Source organism: Coregonus lavaretus (genome assembly GCF_964263955.1).
Source record: "Coregonus lavaretus genome assembly, chromosome: 24".
Taxonomy (NCBI): Eukaryota; Metazoa; Chordata; class Actinopteri; order Salmoniformes; family Salmonidae; genus Coregonus; species Coregonus lavaretus.
The window spans coordinates 26193102-26210064 of record NC_140011.1 but is presented as its reverse complement, the minus strand read 5'-3'; the positions used below and the strand labels follow the sequence as shown (position 1 = coordinate 26210064).

The following is a 16963-nucleotide window of genomic DNA, read 5'->3' as shown; positions in this document are numbered from 1 at the left end:
TAAGGTTTGAGGTTAACACAGGCTGAGGAGATTTTATATATATAAAAACATTGTAATAATATCAGTCAGTTAACATGACCTATGAAGCCTTTATGTGCTTTATGGGCTTATTTTGATTACATAAATGTTAAAAAATTCACAAAAAGTGACATTAGCTGATGTCATAGAACAAAACTTATTACATTTTACATTTTAGTCATTTAGCAGACGCTGTTATCCAGAGCGACTTACAGTTAGTGAGTGCATACATTATTTTTTTATTTTTCATACTGGCACCCCGTGGGAATCGAACCCACAACCCTGGCATTGCAAACACCATGCTCTATTAGATCTCCTAAGCCTATGTTTACCACATATCTTATTTTCATATTTTATCCCAAAACCCTACAAAAAACCCATTCATTTCCCCATAGGCTCTGGCCAACAAGCAATGGTGGTACCCTCCATTAGTTCCTACAAAAAGGCGCAATTACTATTGCTCTCTGTGGCTGCAGTGGTTAGTTGGCAGTTAGCCGGAGTCTTATGTAGGAAATGGAAGAGTATCTGCAATGTTCAGTTATGCTCTGACAGGTCTTGTGTTATGCTCTGGCCGCTGACAGGTGTGGATCCTTAGAGTGATGCTTATTTTCAGATGGTTATGTCAGACAGAGCAAGTGTAGTTCATGCCATTCCAGTGGACCCTCAGGTTCATGCACTGATATCCTCCTTGTGCTCAAGTGGTACTTTTGACTGAACATGCACATTTGATGTATTTGGCTCTAGCAGACAAAGGACAGCAGTCCAAAACTTTTTGTATTCTTATTTTTGATTATTTCTTTATGTTGTACCATTGTAGAGAAGGAACCAGCAAATAAGCATTTTGTTGGACGGTATGTACCATGTGTATCCTGTACATACGACTAATAAAACTTGAAACTGAAACTGAAACATAACCGAGACATGCCAAGACATTTATTGGAGTATTCTGTGAGACTTCCAAATAGGAACACTATAGCAATGTTGCTGAACACAGCATTTTTTACACCCATCACTAGTGAGTGGCTGAGGTTGTGGCTGCAACTGTGACAGTCTGTCGACAGTGTAGCCCTCTGCAGTGGATTCTAGTTGGGGATCTGTGTCGACTGCTTAGGTCTTACTGGATTAAATCCCTGTTGTCCCTGTTGGGGGCCTCCGTTTGGGCTCCAGACGGTAGTTGGGCTCCAGACTTCTGTTCTGTAGTTCCATGGGGGCCATCAGCTGTACAGCCTCTCTCTGGAGGTGTCCCTATGGGGGGCTAGGTTGACTGTAGGCCCCATTGGCTCCCCGCTGCAGTTAGTTCCCCGTGGGAGCCTGACGTGACGGTTGTCGACTGTCGGCTTCCCGCTGCACTTCCTCCCAGCCGGGTCCTTCTCCACAGACTGGAGGAAAAGTACAAAAGCGATTAGGCAGCTGCCGTAGAGGGAGGGGAGCCTGAAAGAGAGCTTGGTCGAAGCTGACAGACTAGGGAGGGAGGGAGATGGAGGGAAGAAAGGTAAGGAGAGTAGCAGAACAGCAGGCAGGGGAGCCACTAGGACCCATATCCTGAGGAAGCTATGCTGGAGGCTGGGGGGTGGGGAGGGGTGGAGATGATGGTGGTGGTGGTCAGGGGTGGGGGGTGGATTATGTAACTATCCAAGAACACATCAGTGGCACAGTGGGGGTTGATTGGGAAAGGGGTGCAGAGAGAGAGAGAAAGGGATGAAAGTGATGAGAGAGAGAGAGAGAGAGAGAGAGAGAGAGAGAGAGAGAGAGCGAGAGAGAGAGAGAGAGAGCGAGAGAGAGAGAGAGAGAGAGAGAGAGTAACGGGGGTGTTGAGGGATGTGGCAGAGAGATGGACAGACAGAGACAAAGATGATGCTAAGGAGAGGGAGAGACAGAAAGAGGGGGAGGGACTAAAGAGAGAGCGAGATTGTGTGTGTGAGAGAAATACACTATGGCAAGATGCAGAGAGAAATGAGAGAGAAGGAGAGAGGGATAAAAAGAGATGACAGACAGCTCCTTAGTAGGGCCTTGCAGAGGGAAATAACAAAACCAAAAAACTGCTGCCTCTGTTAAAAATGGCGTTGAGAGTGTAAATAGCCCACTTCCCCCCACTGCAGCCAGACTGGGTGGCAGGACCAGGGAGACATAGTGACGCGACCACTTGTCGCTCCTGCAGACCGATTTCTATCTCACTGTTGCAATTAACAATCCATTTCTGACTGCCTCTCTTTTTCTCTCTTTGACTCTAGCAGTGCTGAGCGGGACTAGCTACCCACTGGGCACACGCTGGTTGAATAAACGTTGTTTCCACGTCTTTTCAATTCAATTACATTGACCCAACGTGGAATAGACGTTGATTTGACGTCTGTGCCCAGTGGGTATGCTACAGTATGTTGCTCACTTCTCTCTCTCTCTTGCTCGCTCTCTATTTCTCTCTGTTGTATCTAAAAGGGAGAGTAAGCGCTTGATGAGTTACGATAATGTTTGCAGCCGGATAACTTTTCCTGTTTGTATATAGATTATGAATGATGTGTGATGGTTCACTTTATCTCTGGAGTAAAGCAGGGCCACAGTGTCATGTAAAATGTTTAGAGAGCCAAATGATTTTTTCCAGCTTGTGAGTTATGTTTTTCTTGAAGTAAGTTGTTAACAAGGCACCCCCCTCATGCAATAAGGCATATATCAAAGCACTGTAAAACACATCTAGCTCACTCTATTTAGGCTATGCATACCCTAATGTTGATAGGCACACTTTAATCTCAGAAACCATTTCATTTAAGACCTATTTAATATTTCATATCTAGGAAAAACATTTTGCGACTAACATACACAATCGTTTCTCATCTGCAAGGAGATGCTTGAGCCTCAGTAATTATTCAATTACTTGGCTGTGAGGCAAAGAGAGACAGAGAGCACTAGTTCCGTTGAGCTTTTAACAAATACACACATCATTATTTACATGGAGTACTTATGCATCACTTTGATTAACTGTCATTTTAGTTTTTAACAAAAGATGACCATGTCAAACAAAAACAGTCATTGATATTTATGTGTCCACTCGTTTCAGCCACTGTTTCTGGCCAAGGCCTGGACCTTACCTGCCTGTCTTTCCCACCAGTGGTGCACTATCCCTGGGGATTGGTAAGGCCCAGCTCCCCCAGGTCGGGTTGGTCGGCTGGCGGTGGCGTGAGACCTGAATGGCTCATTAGTACATGGCACTGAGATAAAACTCCTCATCAGAATGGTGACCGCCTTGTGCCCATGCCAGCGGCGGCCGTCTAGGCACTGTGGACAGATAAGGCATGGCGTTGTGTAGCTATTATCTCTGGCCAGTCTGCCCATACTCAGCCAAGGGTCTGCCCAATCAGAAGAAGTCTTGAAAGGGGATTTGTACCCATCCCTTACATTTTTTTATCTTACCCAAATCCCAGAAAGAGTAGTACTTGGATTGGCTATTTGGTATCTATTCTGTATTTCCCACTATGCAAATTCATAAACTATTTAGTATGCTATGTTGATGTGCTGCTTTCTTCAGGCAGAACAGAGAGGCTTGTCAGCGAAGCTTCTAAAGGACAGGAAATTATTATTGAACAGTTGATGCTTTGAAGCAATGACAGGTGTCATAGGCTTTAGTTGAAGCTTGTTGCGATGTGTCTCACAAATCTTAAAAACCGCGACTCAATGTTGTTCAGAATTGAAACAACGTAGGGTAGCTACAGTCACTTGTTATTTGACCCTAATGGTAGAGCTATGCAGGCCTGGGTGTATAAAGTTTAACCTTCGTGTTGATTCAGGTGTCATGCTGCTTTCTCTGGATTCATGTGGTGAAGCCCTCAAATGTCTCTTTGATTTATGACAAACATGGTATGTGTGCTTGTGTGTGTGCACCCGTGTGTGTGTGTGCACGTGTGTCTGCACGCCTGTTTAAGTGAGTGTGCTCCTGTTTGTGTTGGTGTGTTTATGTAGGGGCCACATTTAGGGTTATAGAGAGTCCCTCTGAATTTGATAGAACGCTTTTGATGTAATTTTTCCCATTATTAATACATTGAAAAGTAGAAAGTGTGATCCAGGGATAGGCTTTAATTAAAGGCCCAGGAGTGCAGATGTTTGTCATTTAGTAATATGACTCCAACAATTCCCAAAGCCATGCTCAGGGCTCTTAAAAGTCTGTACTTATCTTCCTGAGGGAATATAGTCAAGCTTGTTGACAGCTCTCCGCACTCAGACAATTTCATTACTCTTAGAGGAAGAAAAATAATACTCAGCACTGCAAAGCAGCACAATCTTTTTGTCTTTGCTTCAGACTCTACCTAACTCCACTTCTTCAACTTCTCAAACGTGTCGAAAAGTATCAGAACCTTCATAGCTATGCTATCTATGATGCGACGAACCCAAAGTGGGCTCGTTAATATTTTCTGAGAAATCAGTGGAGAAAAACTGGGTAATATCTGTTGGTTCTATGAGGAACATATGCTGTGCAAAGCGACATCAATCTTGAATGATTGGAAGCACCCAGTGTGCAATGCATCTCTGCCGCTTCCATCTGCTCGGTGGAACGGAGTTAGCACAGCGACCGCTAAATTAGTCTTTCCCTCCAAAAGCCACGTTTGCTAATTAATGCCTGGAAGATGAATAGACTCTCACTATAGAGCAAATTCACAATGTCTCGTCGTTTAGTGATGAATTAATTTGGTCACACTGGGACCAACCTGAAGACTGAGAGCTAATAAAGTGTTTATGGAACACCTTGTGAATTTGAAGGAAGAGGCAACCAAAGAAATGAAACGGAAACATTGCACTCGCTGATGCTGCCTGGAATATGACAGATAGATGTTTCTGTATGTGTGTGTGTTTGTGTGTGTCTGTGAGAGAGACAGAGAGAGAGATAGAGAGAGAGCATGTAGTGTATCAGTGGGGAACGGCAATGTATTTAACATTCATCATATCTAAAGTTCCTTGTATCACCATTCTAGGAAAGAACTGCTAGTTTAGTGAATGACAAGAGCACACTCAGTTTTTCAACATCAAAGCATCAGATTGCCTTAGGAACAGCAACAGACAGACAAACCATGAAGATTAATTGAGAGACAGCTCTCAAGCTTCTAAGAGATAAATGTGTGTGTGTGTGTGTGTGTGTGTGTGTGTGTGTGTGTGTGAGTGAGCCATACGCCCTCCATGGATTTGTTGTACTACTTATGACATGAGGAGATGTCTGACAAGAGGTGTAAACAGAGTCATTATATATGAAGACAAGCTGTCTACAGACCAGCTTTCACATCCTCAATGCCAGTGGTGTAAAGTACTTAAGTAAAAATACTTGAAAGTACTACTTAAGTAGTTTTTTTGGTGTATCTGTACTTTACTTTACTATTGATATTTTTGACAAATTTTACTTTTACTTCACTACATTCCTAAAGAAAATTATGTACTTTCTCCTCCGTACATTTTCCTTGACACCCAAAAGTACTCGTTAAATTTTGAATGCTTAGCAGGACAGGAAAATGGTCTAATTCACACACTTATCAAGAGAACATTCCTGGTCATCCCTACTGCCTCTAATCTGGCGGATTTACTAAACACATGCTTTGTTTGTAAATGATGTCTGAGTGTTGGAGCGTGCTCCTGAAAATGGTGCCGTCTGGTTTGCTTAATATAAGGAATTTGAATTGATTTATACTTTTACTTTTACTTTTGATACTTACGTATATTTAAAACCAAATACTTTTAGAATTTTACTCAAGTAGGATTTTACTGGGTGACTTTCACTTTTAGTAATTTTCTATTAAGGTATCTTAACTTTTACTCAAGTATGACAATTGGGTTCTTTTTCCACCACTGCTCAATGCCAGTAACACACCTAAATAACCACACACACGCGTGCGCATACACACACACTAGGGCTGTCCCCGACGTAAATAAATCCAAAAGTCCAAAAGTCTTCTGTTCTTTCAACCAATTGATTGGTCGACATTTTTAAAGGTGTATTTTTCCATATATAGACACCCTATGTGTTTTAATAAAATCAACTATATAGGCAATGCATTGAGCTTGTCTGATGCTTTGAGCACACTGTTTGATGAAATAAGACACAAATGACTTGAGGGAGCCAGAGATCAAGAATAAAAAATCTTAATCTGACCCGATCATCCTCCTCCCGCTCCTACTGGCTTTCGCATATTTGGGCTTTATTCTGCTGAAGTTGCCGGTAATAAGCTACACGAGGAATCGGCAACCTTTCTCATGTGGAATGCTAGTTTATCTTACCATTTCTACCGATTTGCGTGCCAGTTATGGTTTTCATGTGCACATTTTCATGGAACAGTTTCATTTCATTTATAATATGGTCTTCGTATCTCAAAATCATTGTCACGTGGTTAATCCAAATTCTATCCAAATCTAAATGAAAAGTATACAAACCTAAAAGGTAACTTCTATTGCCATTGCCAACTATGTAAAAACATTGCAGCCCGCAGGTAGAAAATATCCTGATGAAAATAAATATCCTATAAATCACATTGGCTACACATGGCTTGCAATGAACTTGAAACATTGTATCAACTATTACCTTGAGTCTGGCCTAAGCTCCTGCTAGCAAACTTGCAACATTGTTTAAAATATTCTGGGCCCTCAGAGTTTCCGGTGCCAGTGAGCTCGGGACAGACACAGCTGTAGGATATTGGCACAAGTGATAAGAAGTAATCAGATAGGCCTATTTCATGACGTTTCCACTGGATCAGAGCATACAATGTTTCCCTTTCACGCTGAGTGGTTATCGAAAGGGAGAGAGCTGGAAAGATTTTTCAAATACATTGAGGAACTATTGGTGGTGCGTTAAGCCAATCAGAAATACTATCAGATTCCCAAATGGGCACATTTATATTCCTACATTTGCGCGCAGGCCAGGTAGCCTATAGGCCTACTCCTATGCGTAATCAGGTGCGTGTCCTTACTCAACATTGACAGGAGCGCTCCAAACAAAAGACAATGACTAAATTGACAAAACTCGTAAATGGAATAAAATAAACCTAAACTTGTTTCTCACAAGTGTAGCATAGCTTGTGCACTCTGCAAACAACGTGTCCACTCCGACAATGAGAACAACAAAAGACTGGAATAATAATATATTGAATGCATTAACATAAATGACCGTAACCAAACAAACACTGTAGATTAGAAATTATAGGAATGAATGGTAAATGTACTACTGGTGATATATGTAATCGGGAATAGATAGACACTAACAATCAAACGCAAACAATGAATGTGTAGCGGGTGATTTGGATGGAGTTAGGCGCAGGAGGTGTAAATCACACATTAATGGTTTATTCGGCCAATACAGCGGTTCGCAGCAATGCGTAAAACAACTACAGTGCGACTTAACGGCGCACTGGGAAAAACAAAACACACGGGTGAATATCCCGGTGATGAAGTACATAATGCTCCACTGAGCTATCGACACCTTCACATGGAAACAATCACACACAAAGACATGGGGGAATCCTTATACAGGGACTGATGAGGGGATATGAACCAGGTGTGTGTAAAAAACAAGACAAAACAAATGGAATAATGAGAAGAGGAGCGGCAGTGGCTAGAAGGCCAGTGACGACGAACGCCGAAGCCTGCCCAAACAAGGAGAGGAGGCAGCTTCGGAGGAACAGAATGTTGTGACAGAATGTGCACAAATTGGCGAGAGAGAGTGCATTCTGGAGAGAGACGTCCATTGTGCATTTTAGCTACACTTCTTGGACTGTGCCATCCCGCGGCCTCCGCAATGGATTATTTCACTGAGATGGGCGTGAATCACAAAGGTGTTTCGTGTGCCATAAAAAAAATCCTAAGAAAATCCAAAAAAATATATACAGTGCATTCAGAAAGTATTCAGACCCATTGACTTTTTCCACATTTTGTTACATTAGAGCCTTATTCTAAAATGGATTAAATAGTTATTTTCCACTCATCAATCTACACACAACACCCCATAATGACAAAGCAAAAACAGTTTTTTTGAAATGTTTGCTAATTTCTTCAAAATAAAAAATATTCAGACCCTTTACGCAGTACTTTGTTGAAGCACCTTTGGCAGTGATTACAGTCTCGAGTCTTCTTGGGTATGACGCTACAACCTTGGCACACCTGTATTTGGGGAGTTTCTCCCATTCTTCTTTGCAGATCCTCTCAAGCTCTTTCAGGTTGGATAGGGAAGTAGAATGGCCTTACTGAAGAGCTCAGTGACTTTCAACGTGGCACCGTCATAGGATGCAACCTTTCGAACAAGTCAGTTCGTCCAATTTCTGCCCTGCTAGAGCTGCCCCGATCAACTGTAAGTGCTGTTATTGTGAAGTGGAAAAGTCTAGGAGCAACAACGACTCAGCCGCGAAGTGATAGGCCACACAAGCTCACAGAACGGGACCGCCGAGTGCTGAAGCGTGTAGCGCGTAAAAATTGTCTGTCCTCGGTTGCGACACTCACTACCGAGTTCCAAACTGCCTCTGGAAGCAACGTCTGCACAATAACTGTTCATCGGGAGTTTCATGAAATGGGTTTCCATGGCCGAGCAGCCGCACACAAGCCTAAGATCACCATGCGCAATGTCAAGCATCGGCTGGAGTGGTGTAAAGTTCGCCACCATTGGACTCTGGAGCAGTGGAAACGCTTTCTCTGGAGTGATGAATCAAGCTTCACCATCTGGCAGTCCGACAGACGAATCTGGGTTTGGCGGATGCCAGGAGAATGCTACCTGCGCGAATGCATATTGCCAACTGTAAAGTTTGGTGGAGGAGGAATAAATGTCTGGGGCTGTTTTTCATGGTTCGGGCTAGGCCCCTTAGTTCCAGTGAAGGGAAATCTTAACGCTACAGCATACAATTACATTCTAGACGATTTTGTGCTTCCAACTTTGTGGCAACAGTTTGGGGAAGGCCCTTTCCTGTTTCAGCATTACAATGCCCCCGTGCACAAAGCGAGGTCCATACAGAAATGGTTTGTTGAGATCGGTGTGGAAGAACTTGACTGCCCTGCACAGAAGCCTGACCTCAACCCCATCGAACACCTTTGGGATGAATTGGAACGCTGACTGCGAGCCAGACCTAATCGCCCAACATCAGTGCCCGACCTCACTAACGCTCTTGTGGCTGAGTGGAAGCAAGTCCCCACAGCAATGTTCCAACATCTAGTGGAAATCCTTCCCAGAAGAGTGGAGGCTGTTGTAGCAGCAAAGAGGGGACCAACTCCATATTAATGCCCATGATTTTGGAATGAGATGTTCGACGAGCAGGTGTCCACATACTTTTGGTCATGAAGTGTATATACATTATATATATTTGCTAATGCTCGACTAAAGAAGATCTCACACACACACACACACAACCTCCCCCCACTACCACATATAAAGTAGTAATAAAATTGACAGTGATAATCAGGGACTTTTTGATAGACTGTGGGGATTTTGCTGGCGTGTGGAGAAAGGAGGAGAGAGGTGAGGCACAGTGTAGTGTTGTGCAGTGTAGGGGTGAGAGGCCAGGGGACACTGCGGGCCCCTGCAGAACGCTGATAAGAGCTTGTTTACCTTCCTGTGGATGGTCAGGCCTCGGTCTGTGGCCGCGGAAACACCAGGACAATAGGTGTGTGGAGCTAGAAAGGCTGGGGCAGACCAGACCCCCCCCCCCCCCCCCCCCCTCACCATCATGGCTCCTCCGACCCGACCCAGGACGCAAACAGTTTTCTCTGCCTCAGGGAGACAGTAGCCCCTGACACTGCTCTGTGTTTGCCAGGGTTTACCCTAGATTTCCAGATAAGGCAGGGTTTAGATGTGATGCAGACACCATTATTGGAACCAGTTGAAATACATTTTATACAGAACAATTTATTCATGCCAGGGCAATACATTATTTTGTAGTTTTTAACATATATTATGGCATGTAATATGCTTTAGTTGAGTGGTAACTTATCATCATGGTACTTTTGATATAGTAATATGCAGCAGTTAGATAATTGGAGAGCCAAGACACTAATCTTGATGACAGTTCCAGAACTTCAAACATGTCCCTGATGGCGTAAGTGGGGAAAAAACAGTTACCCACAGACCACGTTTCTTTTGGAACATATAACTGCTGACAACATACACTAGTGAATTGCTTCCAACGATGTGGTAAATATTGAGCCCAGATAACTATTTAAATAAAAGGGAAGAAAAGGTGTTTCCTCCAAATTATTTTTAGTCAGAAAAGGGGTTGTAGTGAGAGTAGTGAAGGACTACTGCTAGACTAAAATAGAAACAGTTGTCATCAATGTGTAAGATTTCTTGTTAGGGTCCTGTTGTAGGTGAGGGGCTTTTGGCAGACTACTGTATTCATGAATTGCAATCAAATTTAAAGTACTCTGTTGATTCTCCAAATCAAATTCTTAGGTCTAAATTAAAAAGTGAGTAACCTATCTCAAATAAAGGTGAATGTAGGATAGTACAAGTCAAAACTGCTTCATCTGCATTTCCTGTCCCTCCCTGTCAAAGTGAATAGTGGTTTGATCTTTTGACTCTGCGAGGAGACTCAATAAAGGAAGTCACTGTTTCCAGGATGTGGCTTGTTGCTGGCAGGGTCACAATGCCTCTCTTGAATATATAACCTTTAATGTCAGAGTTGTGTGGTTTTTATTTCCAGCCAAGGTCCTCTTTCTGCTGAGTGGGGAGATCCACCCTACAGAATACTGACGATGAACCTTTCACCCCCCCAAACAAGAACTGGTAGTCCGATCCATGTCAGATGAGGCTGATGAAGTCATGTGTTTAGTATTTCTGCTGATAGGAAGGAGCCACGCTGGCTTTTTCCGCTCCGTGATGTTTTTGTTCTTAATACACCTACAATATGCCTTGAAGAGTTGCAAAAAACTTTTGCAAAAAAGATTGCCAGTAATAATGAAAATATTTTTTGCTGTTTAGTTGTTTACTACGTCAGGGACATCTGTAGATATTAAACATTTATCACAATGTTAGGTATAAACGTTAATATTAAACAAACTATTTCTGTCCCATAAAATAAACAGTGGTCTTATGTCCTAAGAAGACATACACTCACAGGCACAGATGGTAGACTTGGAATGTACCAAGCTGCGTCAGAGGGATAACTTTGTGTACTTTACAGCATTGAGAAATCTCGCCCTCTTAACTCGAGCCCCCGCACCCCCCACCGTAGTCCGCCCCTGCATCAGACAGGAGACACATGCCTGATTGGGCATTTTCTTTGGCTCAGCATCAGGTTTGGGAGTTGACCAGAACAATGAGACAAGAAGGGACAGTCCAGAGATAGACACAGACATGCAAAAAACAGTACAAGGGAGGAGGAGAGGGATGAATGGCCAGACGCGATTCAAGCCAAGGACTTAAATACTCAGATAAACACTGTGACACAACACTATGAAGCATGAGGCTCATCATCATTTCCTATACATCCTCTATCAAATAGAATCATTATGATGCATTCCTTCAAAACCCCCCTGACTCCCCTTCACATCTATATGGGAATCACCACCATCGTGGAAAATAAAATTGGAGGCGCTGCTGATAAAAATAGATAAAGACAGAGGAGGAATGGAACGGCGCTTCTCTATAGCTCATTTACCAGCAAACTGCTTAATGAGGCACTTGGCATTTCCGGGTCAGGCAGAGGGGTCAGTGTGACTATAGTTTATATCCTTAGTGACCGGTAAATAGGATTAGGGGAATATCGGTGTGTGTGTCTCTGTGTGTGTGTGTCTGTGTGTGTGTGTGCATGTGTGTGTGTGTGTGCATGTGTGCTTTGCAGACACCAGGGGGTGATTTACACAGGCTGTTGACTCTGTCACAGTGGAATGAGACTTCTTTATGGGAGGTAATCTGGCTGTTGAGTGGACATTAAACCACAGGGGCAGAATAACAGGAAACTGGGCCTTGACCAGAGCAGAAGAAGAGGGATGATGAGAAAAGAGAGGGAGGATCTCTCACTGCACAGTGGGGAAAGAAAGAAAGAGTTCATTAACGAAAAGATGAGAGGCTGGAAAGAAAGAGCTGTTTGTGTGGTGGGCATTGGCTTGACTTTCCTCTTACCCCTTCTCTCTCCTCTCTCCTTTCCCTCCCTCCATCCCTCCCCCTCGTGGTGACGACAATGTCCTCTGCCTGGGCTCTCCGTCATCATCAGGCCAGCCGTCTAAACAGGGCATTTCCTGTTGCCCTCACGAAAGTTGTTGTTTCCTGTTCACCCCCCCCGTCCGTCCGTCCGTCCGTCCATCCTTCCATGGCGCTCATCAACTATCAACCCCTCCCCCAAATGCTTTGCACCTTGTAGCTACAGTAGATAGGGAAAATCCTGGGTCTGCAGACGTGGGCCCGTATTCAAGAGTCTCGGTGTGTGAGTGCTGATATAGGATTCGTTTTGCCAATTAGATCATAATGAATAAGGTTATATGGACAGGGGTGACCTGATCTTAGATCAGCACTGCTACTCTGTTATGCTTTGTGAATAGGAACGGACCCTGGAACTGAGAAGCTATGATTGTCTCTTAGGTGTTCATAACAGTTTTAATCTTTTGTAATAGGTTCTCAGATTAAGCTATTATACGGGTCTAAATCAGAGAATGTAATTCTGTCAATGTGAATAGTATCAGACAAATTATAACTGATCTCTCTATAAAATGGGGAGGTATTGGATTCATCTTTACTGCCGACTCATACCAAATTTGATTTTTCAATGAGAGGAATTTAAGCACCAATCAGCACATAACGAGCTGAAAATTCTCATCAGTTTTCTCAAAGAGGATTGTCCTCTGCGCAGTGGTATGAAGTACTTAAGTACAAACACTTTTTAAAGTACTACTTTTGGGGTATCTGTACTTTACTTTTTATATTTCTGACTCCTTTACTTTTACTCCACTGCATTCCTAAAGAAAATAATGTACTTTTTACACTATACTGTACGTTTTCCCTGACACCCAAAAGTACATTTCGAATGCTTAGCAGGACAGGAAATGTTTCAATTAACACACTTATCAAGAGAACATCCCTGGTCATCCCTACTGCCTCTGATCTGGAGGACTCACTAAACACAAATGCTTCATTTGTAAATGATGTCTGAGTGTTGGAGTGTGCCCCTGGCTATCCGTAAATAAATAAACAAGAAAATCGTGACGTCTGGTTTGCTTAATATAAGGAATGTGAACAAGTACTTTTAGACTTTTACTCAAGTAGTATTTTACTGGGTGACTTTCACCTTTAAATGAGTCATTTTTTATTAAGGTATCTTTGCTTTTACTCAAGTATGACAATTAGGTACTTTTTCCACCACTGCCTCTGCGCTCAATAATATCAGCCCTTTCCATAATGGGTGTCAGTGGTAATATTGTATTCCATTTAGGTGTGTGTCTACTGATTGGGATTCAGACACTCAGACCAGGGTTGTCTCTGTATCAGTCCTATGATACTATCTGAGTCACATCCTACAGGGTCAGGAGACAGACAGTCTGAGGTGGGGGGCATCAGGGCCCCAATCAGATCTCCCATCTCTCACTAGGCTGGGCGGGACTTGGTCCTAGTGCTGACTGTTGATTGGGTAGGACGCGACACCTGACCCTGCTCTTCCTGAGGAAGGAGGCAGTTTACTGGTGGGCAATATTTATTGAGCACCAACAGGATACTCCCCCAGGGCACAAAGTAAAAGGAATAAAAAAAGCAAATACATTATTTCAACGGTTCCCTCTGAGGTCTCCACACAATGCCATTCGCTCCGACTCCCTCCGTACTATTATCACACACACACACCCACACCCACCCACCCGACACACACACCCACACACACCCACACGCACCCACCCACCCGACACACACACCCACACCCACCCAACCACCCGACACACACACCCACACACACCCACACACACACACACACACACCCACCCGACACACACACCCACACACACCCACACACACACCCACCCACCCGACACACACCCACACCCACCCACACCCACACCCACCCACCTGACACCCCCCCCTCTCACACACACACACACACACACACACACACACACACACACACACACACACACACACACACACACACACACACACACAACCCAATACCCCTTCCAACACACACACACTCTCACACCTCTCCAACCCTAACCAGACACTCATATTCATCTTCAGCCCTGACACACACAACCTCACACAGCCTCACATGCAATAAATCAGCTGCCCTTGTGTCTGTGTGACAGAGAGCAGAGGTTGGGGAGGAAACTCCCTGCGGTACGTGGTGCAGTCTGGCAGTGAGGGATAGTAGGGAGGAGAGGAGTGGACTTGATTTAATGTTGCCCATGTGGCCGTGAGGTCCCAGATAAACTTGACCTATCAGCCGTGCCGATCAGACCGGTAGCCCCTCCCACCTATTTAGCATCCATACTTCTTACTTTATCTCCTGATTAGAAAACACGGCACCACTGCTTCCAGATGACCCGCCATGCAACCCTCCTCCACTCCTATAGACAGTCACTGAAGCAGGAGTGATGGAGTGCATGTAGAGGAATCAGAGATGAATATAACAGGAAAGCAACATCCTCCATAGGCTAGTCTAGGCTGTAGCCAAGAGGGTGATTTAATAGGGTCTACCGAGCTCTTTGTATGTTGCCTAACATGTGTATGAATATATCTTACTAATGATATCATGTGTTTTAATGTATATATGGTTGATGCATAAAACATTTCATATTTATATGGTCATAATAGCTCTACCAGCTCTCCTTGGTTTTCTCTCTTTATTGTACCTATGTTCTTGTACCTAATGCATTTCACATTGGGAGTTATTTTTAAATAGGGTTGCAAAGCTACAAGTAATTTGCCATATTGTCCATACGTTTCTAGTAGATAGACCATTTTGTTCAAGACAAAATAGCTTCATTAATGAAAAAAGCATTTAATCAACAATGGAGTTAATTTCAATTAACTCTGCAACTCGTCCAACTATTGACTTTTTTTTACAACTGCCACCAGTTAAACACCAAATACATACTGACGTAGTAAAGCAAGGCAACAGTAAACATGTCGTTCCCCACGAATGATGCAGCGCCCCCCTTTGGCCAATCATTGTAATTTTGTAAATGACGGATCTCTATGGCAAGACGCACCACTCACCCAAGTGTCGTCAAAATTGGGCCAGTGGTGTCTGAGATATCGCGTGTGACTAACGTACTCAAAGTTGATTACTATACGCCCCCATTGGGCCAATCAGTGTATTATTTTGTAAATGCCAGATCTCTATGGCAAGACGCATCATTCACCCATGTTGAATCAAAATCGGGCCAGTATGCCAAATTTCATCACTCTGAGTCAAATAGATCAAGAGATATAAACATGTGGCTATTATGGCCCCGTGTAGCTCAGTTGGTAGAGCATGGTGTTTGCAATGCCAGGGTTGTGGGTTTGATTCCCACGGGGGGCCAGTATGAAAAAATGTATGCACTCACTAACTGTAAGTCGCTCTGGATAAGAGCGTCTGCTAAATGACTAAAATGTCAAATGTAATAGCGCCACTGTGGGTCATTATGAATGTTCTTATGTTAAGTCTTGACAGTGTTTGCAACATGTGTACCATATTTTGTTACAATACGAATATCTTTGACTGATTTATATGCATTTATGTGCGTGAAAGTTTATTGGTAAATAGCGGCCATTTTGTTTTAGGTACTACACTGGAAAATATTATTTGAGAGACCTTCGTCCATAGATGCCACATATCAAGTTTCGTGCCGACTGTTGCCAGAAGAGTAGCGTTTTAAGTGTTTTTCACAAAATAAATATAAAATGGTGGAAAATCCATCATGGCGGACCTTATGGGTCCGTAAGGCACATTTGTTCCTTCTGAGGAGAGGGAACTATGTACCGAATTTCATTACTTTAGGTCAAACGGGGTGAGGGGCGTGACCTTTCAAAGTTTGCATTTTCAATCTCTTGTTATAGCACCACCGTCTGGCAAATCGGTGTAATTTTGTTCTTAGAAAGTTTCCAGTAATATACCCTCCTTTTGAAAACCTATTCGTAAGTGTAGGCCTGTTTTGCAAGTTTAAACATGGCATTCAACCCTCTAGCCACTTGCCAGGCCATCATTGGCGACCATTGTAAATAAGAATTTGTTCTTAACAGACGTGGCTGGTTAAATAAAGGTTAAATAAAAGTGTATGGTCCTAGAACGTGTGACCTCTCTACTTTGCTTAACCAGGTTTTGCCCTTGTCTCTCCCCCAGCATCCCAGCAGACATGTGAGCCAGTGGAGGTCCCTGACAACCAGAATGCCTGGATCAGGGTGAGGGAGATGCCTACAGGCTGCTGGACCAGCTACACCACTAAGGACAGTAAAGAGGTGCACATCCTCAGCCTGCACTACCTTCCTGGGGTAAGGCAATCTACATACTGTTTGTCTGTCCTGAATTACTGTGGAAGCACTCCACTAGAATTAGAAGCATACAGTACGCTGAATATTCCAGTACATTGAATACACAGGTTCTAATGTGCAGTACAGTGATATGTGAGGTAATACGATTTTATTGTAGCAATATGTTGTCAAATAACACCCTACATTGGACAGAATTAACTTTTCATAATGTTCTGAATTGTTAGATTACATTCAGTTTGTATATCCCACATCGTATCAGGAGTCCATATAGTGACTAGCTAGCTCCATATAGCTGGAACGTTTGGCCCGTTCCTCAGGGAAAACGTTGTTCTGGGAGAGTGTCTGTGTAAGATTGATACCAGATGAGCGTTAGCACACTAGGCTAGCTTACACATGAGATTGATACCAGATGAGCGTTGGCATACTAAACTAGCTTACAAATGAGATTGATGCCAGATAAATTTGCTAGCTTTCCCATATGGCTGAGCGTCAACATGAGGGACACCTCCTCTGCTCAGCCTGATAAGTACAAACACATGCCAGACATAACAT

The 16963-nt window shown here is 43.4% G+C and overlaps 1 protein-coding gene across 5 annotated transcripts in view; it reads left to right on the top strand.

Annotated features, from left to right (window-relative positions):
* The window catches only part of LOC311100323 (endoglin-like), a 47968-nt gene that overhangs the window by 2107 nt on the left and 28898 nt on the right, over positions 1-16963 (top strand). For all 5 annotated transcript variants that reach the window (XM_084141200.1, XM_084141204.1, XM_084141201.1 and 2 more), the window contains one exon: positions 16263-16411. In XM_084141200.1, coding sequence (XP_083997326.1) covers positions 16263-16411 — 149 coding nt within the window. The remainder of the gene's footprint in view (positions 1-16262; positions 16412-16963) is intronic.